Source organism: Nyctereutes procyonoides, unplaced genomic scaffold (assembly GCF_905146905.1).
Source record: "Nyctereutes procyonoides isolate TBG_1078 unplaced genomic scaffold, NYPRO_anot_genome, whole genome shotgun sequence".
Classification (NCBI taxonomy): domain Eukaryota; kingdom Metazoa; phylum Chordata; class Mammalia; order Carnivora; family Canidae; genus Nyctereutes; species Nyctereutes procyonoides.
In genome coordinates this window covers 17,356,131-17,379,489 of record NW_026575142.1, presented here as the reverse complement: position 1 = coordinate 17,379,489, position 23,359 = coordinate 17,356,131, and the positions used below count along the sequence as shown (strand labels likewise).

Here is a 23,359-nt window from a genome sequence, read left to right as displayed (position 1 = left end):
CTCCTTTTGCCTTCCCAGGACAATGCTCTCTAATATGATACTCCTCACCTCATCTTTCAAGCCAAGACCTTTTGTTTGAATAAGGTAAAAGGTTGTGTGTTCTGCAAATAAAAAAGATCTTTTTTCAAAGAATCTACCAAATGTTCTCACAATTCAGTCCTAAGGATTTTACAGTAAAGGAAACAAAAGATTAGCCCAGCTTCATCTTACAGTTGGGAGAGTTAGGAAATGCCAAATGAGTAACAAAGCTCCTAGTTTTGACCAAGCCTAGCTATGCATTTATGGGAATCATTAAGCTGCCCGAATGTCAAAGTCATTGTTGGTGTAGTAAGGGGATCTTTATACTGAAAATAAGAGAGCAGTCTGTTGACAAAAGGAAGAAATACAAATTACAATGTACACTTTTAAAAATAGGAAGTCATAATACCAATTCATAGTTTTTCAGAGAGACACATTCCACTGCACTCTCCATAAACAGCCTTGCCCCAGCCCCACCCATACCCACACCCACCCAGCCACCCTTACAAGACTGACACCAGCCATACTCCAGGAGTTGGACCCATCACAGATCTCAGTGCTGGGGTAAGTGTTTTTCTTCATTTGACCTAATTTCAGGGTTATCTCTGGCTAGGAACCCAGCACAGTGCAGTTGTAAGAAGCCTGCTCTATGTCGCCTGAGATAATTGAATCTGGACATTCCGCTTGGTGTCTGGAAATGTGGAAAAAGCATCCTTGGAGAGAAATTGGGGAAAATATGAGCGATATAGAGATTTAAAAGGAAAAGGAGAGTCATATATTTAGTGTTTTGTTTTTACATTTGAATAAAATCCACAATGCAATCTTCTGTTTCAAAAAGGAACTAAGAAATAAATAGAATGGCAATTTGGTTCTGTATTTTTTTATGTTACCTTCGATGACCAGAAATCTAAATAGGGAGAATTCTGAGCAAGTAGCACATCACAGGTTGCCTTGTTAAAGTAAGAATAGAATGAAAGGGAAAATTTCCTTAAAGAAAGAGCTAAATAGCTCTTAAGATGTGAATTTGAATGTAGAAATAGTTATAGTTCAGATAAGGCACTACTGACAAATGATTCCATTAACTGAACCCTTACGTGGAACCACCTGACAAGGGGAGAAACAAACTAACTTTATAGCCTTTTCTTTACCCCTTTCCCTTTCTCCTCCTCCATCACCCAGGTGTCTATGACTCTCTCCATCTCTGAGTGACAATAACTTGCTTGCAGGAAGGGTCTGATATTACTCGTCTATACGTTTATTCATGGGGATCTGAGTCAATGTATTACTTCTCTAAAAGATTTCTCTATTTGAGCCTCACTTTGACTTGCAGAATGTGAAGGGAAAGAAGTAAATGTGGCATATTTTTGGTTCCTACATCTTTACCCCTGTAAATTTCAGTCTTGGTTAATTCTTTTGGAGAAAAAAAGATCCTCATTTCATTTACAGCGTGATAGCGGTGTCTAAACTCTACCTAGACAGATACAGTCTCATCCCATTCACTTATCCCAGCTAAACCAAAATAAGTTGCATTTTCAAAGAGGGAAGACAGAAGCTGGGAAATCTGAGACATATAGCAATAAATTAATATATAGCAATAAATTGATATAAAGGAAACCGAAAGTAAGCAATCAGTGGAGTTTGTACTTGGTTGTGTGCCCAAAGGAGAGGTGGTAGACAAGATATGGCAGGTCGGTTGTGATCAACTCTGGAACAGACCAGCTCTGGGGAGGGAAGGGAGATCTTTTTCCATTCCAGACACCACTCAGTAAGCTCTCCTTGTCATACCTTCAAAGTTTAATTTTTTTTTAATTTTTATTTATTTATGATAGTCACAGAGAGAGAGAGAGAGAGAGAGGCGCAGAGACATAGGCAGAGGGAGAAGCAGGCTCCATGCACCGGGAGCCCGACGTGGGATTCGATCCTGAGTCTCCAGGATCGCGCCCTGGGCCAAAGGCAGGCGCCAAACCGCTGCGCCACCCAGGGATCCCCTTGTCATACCTTCAAATACAAATTAAGACTCATAAGTAAGTAGAGGACCACATGTCATTAAATTATTTTCATCTCCTTGCTCATCAATGTTTAAAAAATGAGGGGCGCCTGGGTGGCTCAGCGGTTGAGCATCTGCCTTGGGCTCAGGGTGTGATCCCGGGGTCCTGGGATTTAGTCCCACGTCGGGGTCCCTGCAAGGAGCTTGCTTCTCCCTCTGCCTGTGTCTCTGCCTCTCTCTGTGTGTCTCTCATGAATAAATAAATAAAATCCTTTTTAAAAAAATGAGAAAGAGAATCCTTGAAGACAGATATCCCCTACCTACTCTCTTAGGAGGGAAGGAGTACTAAATCAGCAAAGATATGTTAACAGGGAGAAAAAAAACAACCTAGACACTATGAAAGGTAATCATAATTCAAACTTAAATTGATTAGAACAATGCACTGGACAGTTTCCAACATGCTTCCATATTACATTATTTCAACTGCTGAATTTGGTCAAGAGACTGCACTCAGAGTAGGAATGTTATTAATCATTGTTGAGTTCCTTCTGAAAGTTGTTGAATTTAATTTACTGAAGATACTACCAATTCCTTCAAAAACACATGACCCACGGCTTTTTGGCTCCATTTATGCACTGAAGAGAGATTTAATCATCAGCTAGTGTCACACTAGAGTGACTCAGAGTGAGGAGGGAACCTCAGACTCCTCAGACTTGCATGTACTCAGAGCTTGACGGAAGCCCAGGAAATCTCCACCTCCAGAGGACGGTGTGGTCAGGTGGCTCAATCCTTCCTTCCTCAGCACAGCGGGCAGACCGCCCTCGGCTGCAGGTCCCCAACAGCTTCTCCAACTCCAGTGCATCTTCAGTAAGGTAACCAGTGACCGAATTCTATCATTTATCCTTCCGTTTCTCATGTCAGTCTTCAAACTCCCTTTGATTTTCCTCACTTTTGGAGAATTAGTCAAGTTGTTTTTCATGCTATAAAATAATAATAGTAATAATAATAATGTTTGAAGGCTGTGATGGGCACTGAGTCCATCCTCTCATAAAAGTGATCCCAGTGTTGCCTGGATCCTTGCCTGGAACTCCCCCCAGGTGTCTCTTTGAATGTTCTTTGACATCCTAGAGTTATAATCAAATTTATATCTATTTATTGTCTCTGTGCCTCTTTGACGCCATCTGCAAATCTTATAATTAACTGGAAACTGGATGGGGGAGGGGTTCCAAAAAGTTTCTTACTGGAGCAACAGATTTGCTACCAACTAGCTGTAGGTCAGATCTGTTTGTCTACCTGCTTTGCTAGTATTACCAGACATCACTTTAGACGAATGCACGTGTGCTCAGCAAAGTGAGTGAGAAAAACACCTTCTAGGTCAGAAGGAAGCAGGGTACTTCCTCACAATGCACATTTGATTCCTGGATACTAAAATGACAGCAATAAGCCTGCTTCAGATATTTATTCTGCATTTTATGATCACTGTGTTGGCATTTTACCTGGAAGACATTGGGCTTTCCTTCAAGTCCAAGTCTGTTTTCACTTTGATTCCCAAAATACAATGGGTAGTTCAATGGCTTCCCTGCCACTTAACCCTGGCAGCCCTTGTTAAAGGCTTTATGATTTAAATGGTGGCGTGGTGCGCTCCCTCAGTGGGTTGATTTTTAGCAGCTGGGGAAAAAGTTTAAATAAAACATATATCTAAATTAAAAATCAACTTGGGTTTTTGAGATTTGAAAAGGGTGTCCAATTTTTGGAACAAATCCTAATATTTAAATACAAGAAAAAATTGTTATATGTTTCATGAGGAAAGCGGGAAGTGGTCTTAAAACCCTTATAACAAATGTTCTTAAGGTACAGACTAAAAACTCAGACCTTCCCATCTGCTCAAAGGTAACCATGTATGAAAGAAATACACTGAAATGTTGAACATACTTTCTGCATCTATACATAATATTGTCCCCAGATTCCAAGTTTTCTTTGTTTTTTTAAGTTTTTTTTTTAGAGTGATCTCTATACCCAATGTGGGGCTTGAATTCAAGACCCCAAGATCAAGAGTGGCATGCTCTTCCAACTGACCTAGCTGAGCACCCGTTTAAGCTTTCTTTAAAGCCTTGTAATGACAAGCAGCTATAATCATATACAATATATGCTCTCTTGAGTAAAGAGATCACGGTTTTAACAATAATTCTTAACCTGCCAATACTACCAGGAAGCATATTGGCAAAGTAATCAAGCTAGGGGGAACAGGGAATAATTCATTAGTTAATAATTGTGGATATAATGGTGAATTATAATTTCAAAGCTTTGAGAGAAGGGAAAAGAAAATCAGAGGTGAGACAAATCCATCAGGTCTTCCCCATGTTAGACATGGCTGCCATACCTCTTCTAGGAGATTTTCTGAATGATTGAGTCTGCAGAGGAAGCACACACTCCTCCACGCCTCACTGGTCCCACCATGCAAAGGACACTCTGGGTATTACAGGCCACCTCCCTCCCGGAGGAGGCAGGGTTCAAGGAAAATGTAACTGGTGGAGGAGCTTCTTCATTCCATCAAGTGATGGAACTTACTGTTTCCATTATGATGAATACCACCTCGATTATATCATTAGCAGCATCATTATTATTATTACTATTATTTTCATCAGACCCTCAAAGAAGCATTTGTGGTTTCATGTAAGCATATTTCATATAGGATCTCTTGGCTCCACTGAAAAAAATGTCCTTAGATTTCCAGGTGCCCAACTTGAACATATTTTTCAGAGAAATGTATTTATTCGTTATATGAATTAGTTTGTGTCATTAGGTCAAACCATTTTTCTTAAAAGTGCAGCAGAAATCTGTGAAAGCTCACTTGAGTTAAAAAAACCAAACAAATAGAATTTCTTACTTCAATGAAAAAGCCAAAATAAAAAAGAATTCTGTGTAACTTAGCTAGGTTAACAATATTAAATATACTAAGGACATACATGTCGAGAATGCCATCGATATTAAGAAAGTCGTGCAAGAGAACTTCAAAAGGAAAATATCTGAGAAAACTACTGCTAAATGCTATTTGATGTTTTTTGTTTTGTTTTGTTTTGTTTTTTAAAGAAACTACTTAGTTGTTGATTCAACTTGGGCCACGATTGCAACAAATTGAAAGTAAATACAAATTCTACAAATTCCTATCAATCAGTGTGATTGCCTACCTTTAGTATTTTGTCCTTGAACAAAGCCCTTCAGGGAGTTATGTGGAAATAAAATCAAGTTGCGTGGAGGAAGGAATTTAGAAAGAATTCTGTTTTTCTTATGAAAAGTAGAGCTCACAATGACATTGAGTCATTGGAGACATTATTCTCAGTTCTTTTTGGTTTTAACTCTGTCATTCACTTTTAAAGGGCATGGGAACGTGAATAAGAAAAGTGAAATCAAAGGATCTTATTTTTGATTTTTTAGTAGGAAAAGAAACCCAGGTATAGACAATTCAAAAAAAGCAGAAGTGAGAAAGGATGGTAATCGAGTTGCAATATTTTCCTACAGCTGCAAACACGTGTTTACACTTAAGCATTTTGCATAGTAAATGAAAGAGGCAATTAGTTCCCCTTTCTTGGTTCCTTTTGAATCTTTGTGACATGATCAAGGCTTTTGATCAAGTATTTTCATTCCTCCTATTACCTGATAATGCATCAATTTCTTTGCAGTTCTTTCTTCTCCTACTCCTTTGGGGAGTTCAAAGATGAGAATTTTAGCTCTAGGCATTCTCTGGCTAATGACTTCCTGTGTGATACCTACTCCACTTAGCTCACAGAAATATTTTGACAATTAAATGAGATAAATATTCCTTGAGTACTTTTCAAAAATTCCTAAAGTTCTCTAAATTGGAAGTATGAATATTATATTGCTATTATTATCCTTTTGTCTGATGATTCAGAGGGTTCAAAGACTAATCCAATTATCACCGGAACCCTGGGCTTAGAGTTGAAACTTTTTCCTCCTTCTTTTCCTTCTTTCCTTCACAGCATTTATTTACCTAATGCCAAGTATCATGTAAGTAGTGGTGGTTGTAGAGAAGTGTACGTATAGCCCAGATTCCCAGAGCTGAGTGGGAACGAAGGTGGCAGCGGAGCAGAGGATGAAAGGATGAACAGTCAAATTAAAGTGGCCTGAGTATCAGTCCCCAAAGCAGCACTACAATTCTCTCTTGAGCCAATTAACTTGTATTTCTGAAATTGTTTCTTTCTCTATAAAATGGAGATAATTTTACTGTAAGGCTTATGTAAGAAATATTTATAGACCCTAGTAGAGGGCTTAGAATACAGCAAGCACTCAATAAACCATAGCAGTTATGACTGTCCCTACTTGACCTGGTGATCTGGGAATCCCGAGTACCATGGTTTTCCTGGGGATGTATTCTGAATTCTGTAGAATCAACTGGCAACCCAGCAGAAGGGCTTCCCCAGAGGAACCAGTAGTGGCCCTAATGGAAAAGTCTCAGCCAGAATTTAGGCCTCATAAATGCTGTGAGTGCTAAGTTGGTAATTTCTAAATTTGACTTTGTTCCCTGCCTCCTATCCTCCTGATGACAAAGAGGCACTTTTTTCAAATCACAGAAACTAATGCTTACAGTAGCAGGATAGGAGTAATATTTCTAAGTAACAAAACTTTTCTGGTAGGGCCATAAGAAAATAAATAAATGAACTCTCATCAATGTGGCACTATCCTTAGTTCTTGAACTAATGACTGAGTTTTCAGAAAAGAACTTCTGATACTGTAAAGTTCTGGACCCCCAAGACAAGGAGGCTCTAGACCAGTGGGTCTCAACTGGGAGCAGTTCTGTCCCCCAGGGAACATCTGGCAATGTCTGGAGACATTTCCTGTTGTCACAACTGGGGAGGAGGTGTTCCTGGCATCCAGGGGGTAGAGGCCGGGGGTGCTGCTAAACATCCTTTAATAAACAGGACAGACCCCACAACAAATAATTATTTTACCCCAAATAGCAAAAAGTACCAAGGGTGAGAAACCCATGCTGAAGTATGAGCAGGATCCTCATAATCAAATGTGACTGAAACACCATAAGGATCTTCCTATGCGGGAGGCATCGGTCACTTTAATTTACCAGGTACTCTCCAATGGTGAAGTTATTATTTCCATTTTCCAGATAGGAAAATGGAGGCTAAGAAATTATAAATAATTTGCCCAAAGACCTCTGATGATCAAAGAGCTGGGACTGGACCTCTACGTGCCTGATTCTGAGACCTGGGCTCTTAACCCCTGCCCTGCTGGTGTGTGTGTGTGTCCTCAGTCCTCACTTCCCACATTTATTTTTACTAGCCAAGTGACTGGTGTTTGTTGTGGCTTAGGAAAAATCTCCAGGCGCAGTTCAGAGGACGTATACTTAGAGTCGCACCAGTCCTCATGCACTGGGGTGTGGGGACTGCAGATCGGCTTTCCCTTACTCTGTCCTCAGTGTTGACAACACCACAGGCTCACAGCCACTGGATCCTAAGAGGACTGGTGTAGATGAAGTGCACTTGCCTTGAACCAAGTGATGTGTACTCCTTGCTAAGCACTTTATTATGAGATAACCTGGAAGACAAAGCAAATAAGCAAACAGCCCAAGCAACTAAGGTCAGTGCCCCTGAGTCTCTGAATTTTCGGGACCGAGGAGCCATGTGGAGGTGGCCAGGCTAGTGGAATATGGTTGAGGCAGCCATACTAGTTGCAGTCATTCATTTACCTCTCGGCGGTCAATGAACCAATCGGCCATCAATCAGCTTCTGTGTACAGGTCACTTACCCAGTAACTCTGACCAAAGGCTGCTGCTAGGAAACATGACAACACATGGAACCTTGGCTCAAATACGATTAGAGGTCAAAGGTATGCCTGTGTTGATTTGTGACTGACTCGATCAAATGACCTTGAGGAAGGTGAACCTTAGGAATTGAAGAACCAGTATTTTTTGGACAGTAATATTTGGGGTAAGAACAGGGTATGCAAAACTCTAGCTCAAAGCTGGTAGTCCCCTGGTTTCAGGCTGTGGGCTGGGACATCAGCATCTGAGAGGACTCAGCCCAGAGGGATACCTAATAAAGACAACACATTTTAATGGGAGCCCATCCTTAACAACTAAGAAGCTCCTCTCTGTCTCTAGGGATGAAGGAAGTAAGGGGGACGTGGAGGCCATGAGGAGGGAGGAGGGAGTCTGTTTTGGTTTGAATTTTTATTTTTCTCCAGTGGCTATGAAGGTGAACTTAACAAAGAGTAGAAGTCCAAGGTCACTAAATCCTGAAGTGCTGGAGTTCTGACCTATTTTGTGCATGAAACCCCCTTGGGTCTACTGAAGCCTTTTCTTAGAAAAAAAAAATGTTATATTTTCCCTTGCCAAATTTTTATGCTTTTATTTTGAAATGATTTCAAACTATGGGAAAGTTAAAAGAATAGTACAACCTGGAATCTTTAAATATTAACATTTCACCACACTTGCATTGTCATTCTCTCTTTACATCCATATGTATGTGGGGGTTTTGTTGCTGCTGTTTTATTTTTAATTGAAGTGTTGTTGGTATACGATATGATGTTAGTTTCAGGCATATGATATATACATTACAAAATACTCATCATCTATCACCATACATAATTATTGACTATATTTCCTATGTTCTACTTTTTATTCCTGTGATTTATTTATTTCATAACTGGAAATTTGTACTTCTTAATCCCCTTCACCTATTTTGTCCATTCCCTCACCACCATCACTGCCCAGGCAACCACCTGTTCGTGGTTTGGCAATCACATCTTCCTTATCCATTCATCTATCAATGGACACTTAGGTTGCTTTCTTAATATGCTAATTAATTTATATAAATATTATTATTATTTTCTTAACTTTGAGAATAAACTGAAGACATAGTGCACTTAATCTTTAAATGTTTCAGTGTGTATTTCCTAAAAAGTGGGACACTTTCTACATAGTCATGGTAAATTATAAAATTGAGAAATTAGTATTTATTGAGAATCCAATATTATTTATCAGATCAACAGATCTTACTCAAGCTTCACAAGTTGACCAAATAATATTCTTTCTAGCCAAAGAAAAAAATAGTTTCCTGGTCCACTATCACATATTGCATTGAGTTGTCACATCTCTTTAGTCTCCATTTATCTGGAGCAGTCTTCAATCTTTCTTTTCCTTCATGACTTTAACATTTTTAAAGAGTATAGGCCATGTATTGTGTGAAATTGGAAGAGTTGTCTCTATGCAGGCTTAACTTCCATTTATGCACAAAAGTGCTGCTGTGTCCTTCCCAGTGTACCATACCAGGAGGCACATGATGTTGGTTTCTCCCACAACTAGTGGTATTAATTTGTATCACTTGATTAAGGTGGTATCTCTCAGGCTTCTCCACTGTGAAATTATTATTGCTCTCTTTTTAATTAGTATGTATCTTATCTCATGGGGAGATTTTTTTGAGATTCTATAATTATTGGGTTGTTTTTTTTAAGATTTTATTTATTTATTCATGAGAGACACAGAGAAAGAGGCAGAGACATAGGCAGAGGGAGAAGCAGGGCTCCCTGCAGGAGCCCAATGTAGGACTTGATTCTGGGACTTCGGGATCACACCCCAAACCAAAGGCAGACACTCAACCCACTGAGCCCCCCAGGCATCCCTAATTAGTTTCTTATCAGAATTTCACCTACTAGTTTTAGCATACATTAATTGTTCTTGCCTGATATAATTGCTACTATTATAGTTGCCAAAAGGTGATTTTCTAATTCCATCATTTCTTTTACATTTATTAGTTGTCATATTAATTCTTCTATAAAATGAGGCAAATAATATGCCCTATCTAACTCAAAAGGCTGTGAAGAAAATCAAATGAGATCTATATGTAAAAGTGCAGTGTAGAATGCTTCACAAATAAACTGCTCTTTTACTATAACTCCTCTTATGCTTGCCCCCAACAAAATATGATAACATAGAAAGTTTCTACTCTCTGATCTCAGAAAACATTAAGCCCCATGAACATTTACTGTTTTCAGAAAATTCCATGAGATTTTTTTTAAAGATTTTATTTATTTATTCATGAGAGACACAGAGAGAGAGAGGCAGAGACCTGGGCAGAGGGAGAAGCAGGCTCCATGCAGGAAGCTGGACGTGGGACTCGATTCCAGGACTCCGGGATTACGCCCTGAGCCAAAGGCAGACGCTCAACCACTGAACCACTCAGGTGTCCCTTCATGAGATTTTAATCGCAGTGAAAGCTATAGAATTCATTCAGAAAACATTTTCAACACTTAATTACTCAATTATTCAATTTATTGAGGCCATATCTAAACAAAACACTACACTAATTGAATTTATAAATATGAAATTTCCTTAAAAATGTCTAAACATTAAATTTCACAAGAGGTAGTTATACCAACACCTCACCTCAAAAGTATACATTTTTAAATGTATTTATATATTTGAAAAGGGAAAATTCTACTACATGGACATTAATTTGCCACAAATCAATAATTCCTACACAGGAAATATTTGGGAAACAATACCAAATTATTAAGCCACGATTGTCTAAAAACTTGACTGCTTTAGAAGTAGGCACAGCTATATCAAAAGAATCAACCAGTTTGCTCAAACCTACCATATTTGGATATTTAAGTCTGACTTAATTTTATCAATGGACAGTTCTTCTTTCTTTTGTTATAGATCTTGTACCAGGAAGAAAGATGAAAGCCCAAAATTTCCTTGAGAAGTGAAGAAGATATATTACATTGAGTTGTTTTTTATCTGAAATAATCTATTCCTTATAAAGCAGTACACATGAGTGTACATGAGTGTGTGTGTATAATTCAATCTGTGTGTATGTTTATATTCCTTATTAGGGAAAGAAATATTTACATAAAAAGGAAAAAAACTGGAAGAAAATGTACCAAAAATATTAAGAGTCAAACATGATAATCATTAATTTGTTCTTTAATTTTTTCTGTATTTGCCAATTTTTTTACCATGAGCATAAGTTACTTCTATAAGCAGAAAAAAATGAATAATTTTTAAAATATTTTATTTATTTATTCATGAGAGACACACAGAGAGGCAGAGACATAGGCAGAGGTAGAAACAGGCTCCCCATGGGAGCCTGATGCAGGACTCGATCCCAGAACCCTCAGATCATACCCTAAGCTATAGGCAGACACTCAACCATCCTAACACTTACTTTTAATCCAAAAACAACTGTGATATTTCTAAATTGATACAGTAAGGCTACCTGAAATGATGCATTTTTTTAATTTAGGAAAAGATAAAAAGGTAATAAATGCTGAGGGAAAATACAAGTGGCAGTCTCCTAAGGAAAGGAAAAGGAAGCCCTCCATCTGTTTGATTTCAAGCTCTACCCTGCTTCTAGCCCTGAAAAATTAGTTTGCCAAGTCATTCTGCTAAACTTGCAGTCAAAGTCTCATGATTTTCCAGAAAGAATTTGCTTTTCTTAGTCCTATGTCATGTGATTCTTTTTCTCACAGAAAGCTAGTATCCAAAGAGAACAGAATCTGAGGCTTCTTGATTTTCTCTGGGATGCTGTGCCTACAGGCATCATCCCTCAGTCTCTACCCATTCATCTCCCCCTCTCTCCACGAACTCTGTGGTGGCTGTGCACTTGCATATTCTCTGAATAAAGTTCTGACGGTCTCAGAGTTGGGTTGAAGAATGACAATAGCCCATTGAAAATAAGAAAATGGAAACCAACTTGGAAATATTTTCATAGGGCAACTACTTTGCCTGATGGTGTAAAAATAATTAAGGATCTAATCAATCAATTAGAATTGAACATTTTCTAATAGATTTTCCTAATTCTACTCTTGAATTTCATGAAGTAGCAAGAGATAAGATTTTACCATGACAGCCCATGTTTTAGATGGGTGAATTCATACATGAGATTACTGTCACGTCAACCCAGTTACTAATGTCAGCTTTGTCATGGGACCCTCTCTTCTGTTTACTTTCTCTATCACTTGGTTAGTTTTTGCGTTACTTTAGAGGAATGGTTTAGCACATAAATGACCATTTTTCGAACCAAATAATAGTAATTTTTTTAAACTATTAATTCACTCAAATGCATTAAAATATCTGAAGTTCATCAATATTGGGCTATAGTGCCTTAATGGTTCTAATTTGAATTTTCTTTCTAATTTTGAACACTCAGGTCACTGTCTTCTTTTATTGTTCAAGAAAGAAGAGTCCCTATCATATACAGGAAAAAAAAAATGTTCTTTTGGGTGTTAGCCCTCCTAATTTTTTGTGGTTTTCTATGGAATTATAAAAGACAACTAAAGATTGCAGATATCACTGATAAGTACATTTTCATTACTGGGTGTGACACGGGCTTTGGAAATTTAGCAGCCAGAACTTTTGATAAAAAAGGATTTCATGTAATAGCTGCCTGTCTGACTGAATCAGAATCAACAGCTTTAAAAGCGGAAACCTCAGAAAGGCTTCATACTGTGCTTCTGGATGTAACTGACCCAGATAATGTCAAGAGGACTGCCCAGTGGGTGAAAAATCAAGTTGGGGAAAAAGGTGAGTGATATGGGGGTGGGAAGAATGGAGGGGGTGTTGTGAAGTAGCTATAGCTAAATAAAATGTGTTTGGATTTTAAATGGCCTTTCAAGAAAATGTCTCCAAAATACCAGCTATGGTACTGGAGAATACTGGAAAAATCTTAGGATAGAGCCCTCAATAGTTTCAAGTTGCAAGCTCCCTGTTTGCACTAGAGACACAGCCCACATTATCCTCAGTCATACGTCCCAGTAGGCAAATTTAGAACTGAGTTGGAGGTTTTGACTTTTCCTGCTCTTCTCTCATGAAATTCTGGTTTAACCAAATTCACAGCAAAGGAACTTGGGACTAAAAGCTTCAGGAGATCATGGAAACAATCCCCAAATTGCCACCTGGAACCCACTTCTCACTATAAAATCATTCCATAACTCTTACATTTTCTATGGAAAAAAATAGAAAATAGCCTGAAAATCAGAGTAAAGGTGTCTTAATAGACTAGCAGTAGTCTAGTGGCAGTCTAGTAAGCCACTGGACCTCATTCTGCATCAGCTTCTGCTAAGATGGCATCATTCCAAACTAGAGGACTTTTCTTGGCTTGAATGAAGTTTGAAATATTCTCATTAATGAAGATGTCAAAATCCAAAAAAGAAATAAACAAATGTATGTGATTTTTTCTATCACATCTTCATCATACAGTTGAGACTCCATTGCTCAAAAGCAATGGTTTAATAATGCTCCAGACAATTGTTAATGCTTGAAGCCCAAACATTAACAATATTAAATGTTTTCCGTCATAAAATAAAATAGTTGATGACTAGATTTTTTTTTTCACCAAAAACAGATGTGAAGTCGATTGATATTGCTCTTTGTAAATAAATAATCTCTGGCTTTGTGATCTAGCAAGTGGGAAAAATAGACCAATTTACTCTGCATCTAAGATGAAAAAGCAAAAGACTCATTCAGACAATGTCAGTATTTTACATTCAGAACCAGAAATAGAGTTTCTGTGAGATTGGCTTCCAGTAACAGAGCTTCAACTATTTCAATTTAGCCTCCTACCCTCTCTGAGAGTAGTTACTTCCCAAAACTATAAAGCATTTCAAAGCAAGAATGTGGTTAGAAGGAGGAAATGGCACAGTTGTGTAAAGCAGGGGCTGTACTTCCATCAAAGATGCTCATATAAGTGTCATCTTCTATCATGCTTCCTTTCTTTCCTCTCTATTCTAGGTCTCTGGGGTCTGATCAACAATGCAGGTGTTCTCGGTGTGCTGGCTCCCACCGACTGGCTGACAGTGGAGGACTACAGAGAACCTATTGAAGTGAACTTGTTTGGACTCATCAATGTAACACTAAATTTGCTTCCCTTGGTCAAAAAAGCTCGAGGAAGGATTATCAATGTCTCCAGCATTGGAGGTCGGCTTGCAATTAGTGGAGGGGGCTATACTCCCTCAAAATACGCAGTAGAAGGCTTCAATGACAGCTTAAGGTAAATCAAATATCAACATGTTAGGAAATAATAGCTGCTAATGCTTACTGAATGTTTATTATGTACTAGACACTCTATTTATTGCTTAAAATTATTCCCAACTTGATTTTTTTTTAAAGATTTTGTTTATTTATTCATGAGAGACACACAGAGAGGCAGAGACATAGGCAGAGGGAGAATGCTGGACTCAATCCCAGGACTTGATCCCAGGAGCAGGACTAGATCCCAGGAGCTCAGGATCACAACCTGAGCCAAAGGCAGATGCTCAACCACTGAGTCACCCAGGTGCCCCAAATTATTCCCAATTTGTAGACAAAACCACTGAAAGAAAGAGATTAAGTAACTTGCCCAGTGTCACCCAGCTGGTAAGTGGTACAATTGAGATTTGAACTTAAGTCTATTTAAGTCTTTTTTCACTTTTTGCATTACTGCATGATGCTGACAGAGATGGTGAATTTATATTCAACAGGTCAGTTTGTTAAATAGTCAGGGAATCATATAGAGAGACTAAATTAGGGTAGATCTCTCCATTGGTATAACTGTTGCTTGCAGACACAATAATACCATCTTATTTAAACCCTCCGTAGAAAATTATCTGGTAAAGTAAATGTAATTATCACAAAATAATGACTCAGCTATGCTGCATTTTCCCCCCTTTGTTCCAAGTTCCAGACCCAAATTTCTATATATTTCAGACACTACAGCTAAATGGATAATTTTCCCATCCCCACCCCCACCCCAAAGGCAAAAAAATAGTTTTTCTCTGATGCTTCCATATCCAAAAAATATCAGAATAGGAATTTACTAATCATAGATGAAAATTTTGCTCCCACAAAAAAGCACTGACCACGACTTTCTGCTGTGTGTTATCAAAGAACTCCAGAGCTCAAAACAAAGGACCTATTTAGCAAACAAAGGCCCTAACTCAATGCCCCCAAGCATGAATTTCTCTGGGTTTATAACATTTGGGTTTTTTTGGGCTTCCTGAATCTATAGGTTTATGTCTTTTGATGAGCTGTTGTTTCTTCATTTTTTTCTGCAATCCATTCTTTCTCTTCTTCAGAGGCTCTATTACACAAATGTTAGACCTTCAGTTTTGTCCCACAGATTCCTAAGGTTCTGTTCACTTTCTCATTTTTCTCTCTGTTATGCAGATTGGAAAATTTCCAATGATCTACCTTCAAACTCACTAACTTTCCTCCATCACCACTGTGCTATTGAATCCAACCAAGAAATATTTTATTTTGGTTATTGTATTTTTCAAGTGTAAAATTTTCATTAGGTTCTTCTTTGTCTTTTCTTTTTCTGGGAAGCGTTCTAACTTTCTAACTTTCCATTCACTTCAAAAGTATTTTCCTTTGTATTTGAAGCATTTTTATAATAGCTGCCTTAAAGACTTTGATAATTACAACATCTGTATCCATTGGCATGAACATCGGCCACTGTCTTTTCCCATGTGAATTGAGATTTTCCAGTTCTTTTTTATGCTGAATATTTAGAATGATATGAGACTATGGGTCTCCTTTAAGTCTTATGGAGAAGATTGATATTTTTGTTTTATTTTATTTTTTAAAAATATTTTATTTATTTATTTGAGAGAGAGAAAGAGAGCACACATGAGCTGGGGGGAGGGGTGGAGGGAGGGGCTGAGCCAGGAGCCTGATGTGGGGCTTGATCCCAGGACCCTGAAATCATGGCCTGAGCTGAAGGCAGATGCTTCCCTGACTGAGACACCCAGGCACCCCAATATTTTTGTTTTAGCAAACAATTGGTGAGGTTGTGTTTAGGTCACGACTGCTGTCATTCTGTTTACTTCGATATTTCAAGGTTTGCTTGATTTTTAAAGACTTTATGGTGCTATTCAGATTTGTTCTGCAGATGTATCACACAGTGGCCAGTTGGGGATGTGGAACAGGGCTGTCCCAGAGCTTGCTTCTTTAAGTCAGATCCACACATGCATGCGTGCAGTGCATAAACAATGCTATGGCATCACTTTCCTGAGCACCTCTCTCTCTGATCTGTCCGATTCTCTCTCGTTTCCTGGGACTGCCCTCCAGCTAGAAGCTACCCCATTCTGCCAACTACTTCCCACATGTGTGCTGGGTACAGCGCCACATCATGGGAGGAGAGAGGGAGATGAAAAGCAACAGGATTTCTTCCCACCTTCTTGGAGACTAATTACCACTTTTAAAAAGGGAATTAACTGAACAGCTTTGCGTGTTTGCCCTGCAGCTAAATATACCATGCCTGAAATTACTCAGTAAAATATGCGGTTGTTGTGGTGGTGGTTTTCTTCTAAATCATGGAACTGGTATTGGAAATGGTACTGTGCCTGCAGGCCACAGTCCAGTGGTGGCTCTAGACTTTCTATACATAGGAGTGGTCCAACTGGGAGAGGGCTGGGGTTCTTTAAAGTTATTTGCCCAGCAAGCATACTGGTTTCATATGGTTTGACTTACCTGGTAAGCTTAGTTGGGTGACTTAAAGCCATTTGTCCCTAGACTATATGTTATTTCTTGAGTGGATAGGGAGACAAAATTTCCCAAATACTTTCCAAAACCCAAAGAAACTCAGAAGATAGGTGAGTAAAGTAAATTAAGTTGGAAAATAGCTTTAAAAAATTTTAATGCGGGCAGCCTGGGTGGCTCAGCCGTTTAGTGCCACCTTCAGCCTGGGGTGTGATCCTGGAGACCCAGGATTGAGTCCCACGTCAGGCTCCCCACATGGAGATTGCTTCTCCTTCTGCCTGTGTCTCTGTGTCTCTCATGAATAAATAAACAAAATCTTTAAAAGAAATAAAAAATTTTAATGCAAGCAACATACTTTTCAAAATCTTTCGACACCAAGCTAATTTGCATTTTCAGTAAGATACACTGCAAACTAAATAATAGGTATGTTGCTAAAGGCAGAACCTAAGATAAATCACATTTTAAGTTCATTGGTAGAGTTCTTTAAAAATCTTATGACAAAGGCTTATATAAAGTGAGTAATTACTTCCTTATATATTCTAGGTGGAAATATACATTAAATATAGGAAATAATTATTTACATAATTGTTTGCAATTCTTTGTTTTGCTTTTAAAGGCGGGGGGCATCACGATTCCCCTAAAACTTTATTGCCCAATAAATCAGTAAACCTTTGGTTTTCTGAGGCCACATGATGAAAGAGCTTGCTGAGCAGCATAGGGAGCAGGTTAGCCACATCAGAGATTGTCACACTGTGTCCTTCAGCCTATCCTCATTTGTGCCGCAATCTCTTCACATTCCTAAGATGGAGGTAAACTTGTCCATCCAGGCCAATCATTACTCCATTTCCCCATAATGTACATTGCCTACTGAGAGATCTGTCCTTAACCCAACTACTTGTCAATTTAATGAGAGAGTATGGCTTAGTGGGGAGCACTAGACTAGAAGTGGGTCTGTCCCTTTCCCATTCTGCCACTAAACCAGCCTTCACACCCTGAATATCAACTTCCTCACTGCAAACTGAGAGTGTAGAACAAGATATTCCTTTCTAACCCACCTAATTCTGTGATCGCATGAAAAAAAGTCATAAGAAAATAATCACCCAAATAGCAAACATTCTCCAAACAAACTTGGATTAAACATCAATACATTCTTTTCACAGGCGGGACATGAAAGCTTTTGGTGTGCACGTTTCATGTATCGAACCAGGATTATTCAAGACAGGATTATCAGATCCAATAAAAGCCACTGAGAAAAAACTTGCCATTTGGAAGCACCTGTCTCCCGATATCAAACAACAGTATGGAGAAAGTTACATTGAAAAAAGTAAGTCTCTGGAAGGACGCAGGGTTCCTCTGGCATTTATTGTCATAGGCAACCTGGAGACTCAAATATAAATGAAAAAATAGGGGCACCTGGGTGGCTCTATTGGTTAAGTCTGCCTTTGGCTCAGGTCATGATCTCAGGGTCCTGGGATCAAGCCTCACATCAGGCTCTGTGCTGAGCACAGAGTCTGCTGGTTCTTCTCCCTTTGCCCCTCCTACTGCTCATGTTCTCTCTCTCTCTGTCTTTCTCAAATAAGTAAATAAAATCTTTTTAAAAATTAAAGAAATAAGGTTCTTATAATAATATACCAATAGGGATTTTAGATATGGATCAGAGATCCTTATTAATTCCAGTGCCATCTCTTACTTCAAGTGTTTATAAACATTTACTGAGCATTTACCAAATGACAAATTCTATACTAAACACCTTATGAATTCTACTATTTCCTTCTCAAAAGAACCATAGGAGTAGTGAGCAGAGGCTTAGAAAAGTAAATGTTCTACCCAAAGCTATATACCTCCTCCTGGTCATGCCCAGATTAGAGTTCACAGTCTTCACCTCTACACAACCTTCTCTTTTTTGGTAAACACCAACCACTCACTCAACATTGTTCAAGGATTTATGGAGGTTACAAAATATAAGGACTCTGACGCTTAACAAGCTTACAGCCTAGTGGACAAGAAAGAGTAACCAAGTGAGATTGTAAAGCAATGAGATGTGCAGCATGCCAGCAAACTGATTCTGTACTTCTTAGACAGAACCCAACAGCCCAGATAGGGTGCTAGATAGTACAGTCTCTAATTGCCCAAGGAATTCAGAACTGGATGAGAGCATTGCTGGTCAAGTGGCCTTTGAGTAAGGCCTAAAGGACAGGAAGGAATTATTTGGGTGGAAGGTCTCCAGAACAGGAATGCATGAGGGGTGGAGATGGAAGGAGAAGTAACATAAGTCAGATTGAGTCAGGGATGGAGAAATAATAGATAGAGTATGACTAACATACAGTGAACACTTACTATGTACTTGTCACCGTTCTAAGTGCTTTACATAGACTGTCTCATTTAAAATGCCCAGATAAACCCTAAGAAGTAGATATGACCTGAGTTTTATAGAAACAGAGGCACAGAGAAATAACTTGCCCAGTGTTGCAATTAGTAAGTGGAGGAGCTAGATTTGAACCCAGACAGCCTGACTTTGCCTTTTATTCTTGGGTCCAGCACTATAAGGTGAACAAGGCATTAAGAAGCTGGTGGAACTTCCTGTACCAGGGCTCCACCTCCATCTCAATTTCCCGGTCCTGTGAAAAGCTTAGTCAACATTCCTCAAACACTTACTGAGCTCCTGCTTTAAGCCAAACAGGGCCCCACCTAACTTGGTGTCATTCTAACCTCAAAACTCCTCTTCATCGGCGGGTTTTGTAAGACAGCCAACTGTGGCAAAGTTCAAGGCTGGGAGTTTTTGAGGTGGAGCCAAGATCCAAGTCAGGTCCACCCAGGGAGGTTTTTAGAATGACACTCCCTCAGCCATCCAACCCCATTACACACACACACACACACACACACACACACACACACACGCGCGCGCATACACATACATCAATGAGAACACTGACAAACCTCCCCAGTGCTATGTCACTAGATGCTGAGAATCACTGCCATTAAATACTCTGTTTCTTACTCATTACTGACTTTGAAGATTCTTAGTAGGTTCAGAAACAAAATCCCTCATTTAAAAGAGTTTTCTCTGTTTGATAATTGACATTGATACTTTCTAAATGCCCATGAATATGTCATCAACCTGCATCTCAAAATTATTTTTGACTTGGCTGCTGGCTCAGGTGTCCTCTCTCAGAAGTACCAAAAGTCTTTGAGCCCAATTTTGTGCTAGCTGTTTTTATTAGTTTTCCAACTTGGACTCAGTTCCAAAGAAGACCACTTGTTTAAGTTCACCTGTCATTTCCCAGGCTATGGTTGTAAGAGTTTAAAATAGTCACTAAGATTTATTAGGTAATCACAATTAGGTTCTTTGAGCAACTTGTGGCTACTGGGGCCTGAAGTTGAAAGGGAGATTTGAAATCGTAGATTTTCTCTTGAGAAGACACAACCCAGGTATGTTTTAAGAGCACAAGAGGAATGCTCCAAGCCATTATCAATCTTCTGATAAAATACCTGCCTCTTTAAAGCTATCGTAGCTCATTACTCAAGCATTTCATCTGCCTGATAACACAGATATGTTTAACTTTCTGAGTCAAGACTTTGGGGGATGATTCCCTCTTTATTCACTGAATAAGAGGCACATGGTATGTGAGTGCACGCATGCACACACATGCACAAGCACACATGCAATCCACATTTCCTAGAAATCTAGTAATCCTTAAAATAAATTTGAAATCAAACCCACAATCCTGGGCTCAGGGGCCTCATAGACTTAATAAAGTATCTTTCCCTCATTGCTTTAAAGTAGTGTTTCTCGGGGATCCCTGGGTGGTGCAGCGGTTTGGCGCCTGCCTTTGGCCCAGGGCACGATCCTGGAGACCCGGGATCGAATCCCATGTCGGGCTCCCGGTGCATGGAGCCTGCTTCTCCCTCTGCCTGCTGCTCTCTCCTCTCTCTCTCTCTCTCTCTCTCTCTCTGACTATCATAAATAAATAAATAAAAATTAAAAAAAAATAAAGTAGTGTTTCTCAAAGTTTGGTCCTGGGAACAGCACCGGTCAGTATCAACTGGAAACTTGATAGAAATGCAAATTATTGGGTGCCACTTCACACCTCCTGGGTCAGGAGCTGGTGGTGGGATCCAGCAATTGGGCTTTAACAAGCCCTCTAGGAGATTCTGCTGCCCACTCAAGTTTGAGAGCCAGTGGTCTAACGAAACACTGCTGCATCCTTTTGGGAGAAATAGATAGAAACCCACCACAAGGGGCCTCCATTTATAATGGCAAATTCAAAATAAATTTCCACATGCATATTCGTCCCTTTACACCTTGGCCTCACACACTCCTTTTCCCCTTCTTCCAAAGAGTAAATGTATTTTTTGTCTCCTTCTGCAGGTCTAGACAAACTGAAAGACACTACTTCCTTTGTGAACGTGGACCTCTCCCTGGTGGTGGAGTGCATGGACCACGCTCTCACAAGTCTCTTCCCTAAGACCCGTTATGCTGCTGGAAGAGATGCCAAGACCTTCTGGATTCCTCTGTCTCACATGCCAGCAGTTTTGCAAGACTTTCTATTGTTGAAACAGAAAGTAGAGCTGGCTAATCCCAAAGCCGTATGATGCAGCTGACAACAAATGCCTGCCCACCGGCTATGAGATTGGGTGCTTTCAAAGACACATCTCCTTTTTGGTCTCATTCCTTACCTAATCCGACCTGGACTTGTTTAAATCATGCTTCTTTTGATCAATGAAGGGGTCCCACCAACACCAGGAATGTCCCAGGGTCCCTTTTTAAGCTCTCTTTGAAAAGAAAAGCGGTGATGACCTATCACATAGAAGGGCCAGGATGGCACCTGCCCAATATTTAGGCTTTGCCTACTTAGTACGACATAAGGGAAATTGAAAGCCTTACCCATCCAAAATGATCTCTATCACCACCAGCTGCATGTTTCTAGCCCCCACCCCTTGAACTCCAGAATGTTAATTATTTGTCCCATATCAAAATGTTCAGAGATAGCTAGAACACTTTCATGTGGATTGGTTGTGTCATTTTGCTGAAAAGAAGACTTTGAAGGACTGGAACTCAGTTTTGCAAGCTGTGGTAGGTCAGGAGAAGGAAGGGTGAGGAAGCATTATGTGACAGGTACAAATTAAGGGGAGCAGAGAAACAGTAGGTAGGATTGCAAGTAGGAGGGTAGGAAAAGAGCAGAAGGACAGAGGACTGAAAAGAAGAAACCAGTATGGAAGTGGATGGAGTGGGATTCCAAGACAAGCCTGCCTGTTCTAGAGGGAGCTGTGGAGGGTGAACCGTCTATTCAAAGTCACTGTGAACACTGAGGCCTACACAGCTGTCTTTGGAAAGCTGGTAACAGCAGAGTAACCAGTCATTCTAAGGAAGAAAAAGGTGGGGTATTTATGTTGACTATGGAGATTGTAAATACAACAAGACCCAGAATATCTGAAACAACTTACACCCAAGATGGTTGGAGATCCTCCATTTGATGTGTCTCTGAAGCCCCATGAAGATATGGAGCTAAATTAAGACTCTCTTTGACCTACAGTTACTGTGACAGCAGGTCTGCTCCTTGCTCACAACCATGTCCTAAATTGGACTGACCCTGGCTCATCTCCTCCAAAAATAAGTTCTCTAAACGGATGCTTCCCAGATGCCAGCACCCAGTATCACTCACTTAGGTCAGTTGAAGATTTGTGTGAAAAGGCCCAAAGTGCCAAAATTCAGTATTTGTTGCTAAATAATATAGAGTTAAAGAGCCAGGAAAATGACAGAGTGTACACACACACACACACACACACACACACACACATGCTTATTGTGAAGAAAATACTTAATATCTGCCTCATAAAACAATACCTATTTGAAGATATCAGTAATTCTATTCATTTTTATTCACCTTTCTGGAAACATCTGTTTGTGAGATAATTTCCACCTTTCACATTTACAGCATATTAATGACTTTGAAAAAACAAATTTCCAATGGTGTCGGTCCACCTGGACATAATGTTATTATTTTAGGGGAAAATACACTCATCTTTATTATATGAAAATGAAGAAAATAACAGCAAGAATCAGAATTCTCAGGCAAAGTTAACTAAACTCTTGTCACTTCCTACCCATGAAGTCCTCTCCATCTTGGCCCTAGCTCCAGAGACGACTCACCTTAGATCTCTAATTTCTTCTTGTTGCAATTAACCACCTGTGGGGTAGGGACCCCTTGCACAGCTTGTCCTTGTTGCTGAAGTTCATCAGGGTTGTTTGCTGGGCCTCTTCCTTCACACCCTGAACTCCCAGATCCTGGCTTCGTTTCGCTGTTTTAAAAATGTTTGGCCTGGTGTTCCCTGATCTTCTTAACATCTGCGGCTGCCAAGGCTTTTAAAATCTGCAGGAACCTGCTTTGCTGAACTTCAAACCATTCCAGTTGTGTTCTTGGGTCTTCCTAAAGGTGTTATTTCCTTTATTTTACCTAGACCTCCGTTCTTTGCTCATTTCTCCAAGTAACTACAATTGGCAAATTCCTGTTTCACTCCATCCAAAAGTATTCTACTTAAACGAATGCTCTCAAATATGGTACCATCTCAAAATAAAACCAAGTATATTCACCGAAGCAATATTTAAAGTTTTTTAACTAAATGAGAAGACAGCAGAATATAAAGGTATCGTCTCAACAGAAGCACAAGACCTAGAAGAGAGGGAGGGAGAGAGGAAGGAAGGGACATCGGAAGGTCACTGCACCATGAGTCTGGAGCATGGCTGCCTAGACTCCTTGCCATCTTTCTGTCACTTCTGATATTCTCTGTGCTCTTGGGAACATATCATATTTTTATCTATACCATTTGGGCATATCTACTGGGCATTCTGCAAGTCCTAGCCTACA

General features: G+C 39.5%; 1 protein-coding gene across 2 annotated transcripts; it reads left to right on the top strand.

Annotated features, from left to right (window-relative positions):
• The first annotated feature begins 523 nt into the window (after nt 1–523).
• On the top strand, nt 524–23,089 carry DHRS9 (dehydrogenase/reductase 9). Of its 2 annotated transcripts, none has more exons than XM_055307720.1 (5): nt 524–582; nt 12,187–12,560; nt 13,767–14,025; nt 17,654–17,817; nt 20,863–23,089. In XM_055307720.1, exons 2-5 carry the CDS (start codon nt 12,248–12,250, stop codon nt 21,084–21,086), a joined length of 960 nt encoding a protein of 319 aa, XP_055163695.1. In that variant the 5' UTR covers nt 524–582; nt 12,187–12,247; the 3' UTR covers nt 21,087–23,089. The 2 variants fall into 2 exon arrangements, with proteins under 2 accessions (XP_055163695.1, XP_055163694.1); XM_055307719.1 differs by lacking the exon at nt 524–582 and adding an exon at nt 2,609–2,877.
• Nucleotides 23,090–23,359: the final 270 nt, after the last annotated feature.

Bases quoted from the DNA above. Each gene is read 5' to 3' on its own strand.
- DHRS9 (XM_055307719.1), top strand. From the start codon at position 2,723: ATGTACTCAGAGCTTGACGGAAGCCCAGGAAATCTCCACCTCCAGAGG. The intron at 12,561-13,766 runs GTGAGTGATATG...TCTCTATTCTAG, and splicing joins AAATCAAGTTGGGGAAAAAG to GTCTCTGGGGTCTGATCAAC. The intron at 17,818-20,862 runs GTAAGTCTCTGG...CTCCTTCTGCAG, and splicing joins AGAAAGTTACATTGAAAAAA to GTCTAGACAAACTGAAAGAC.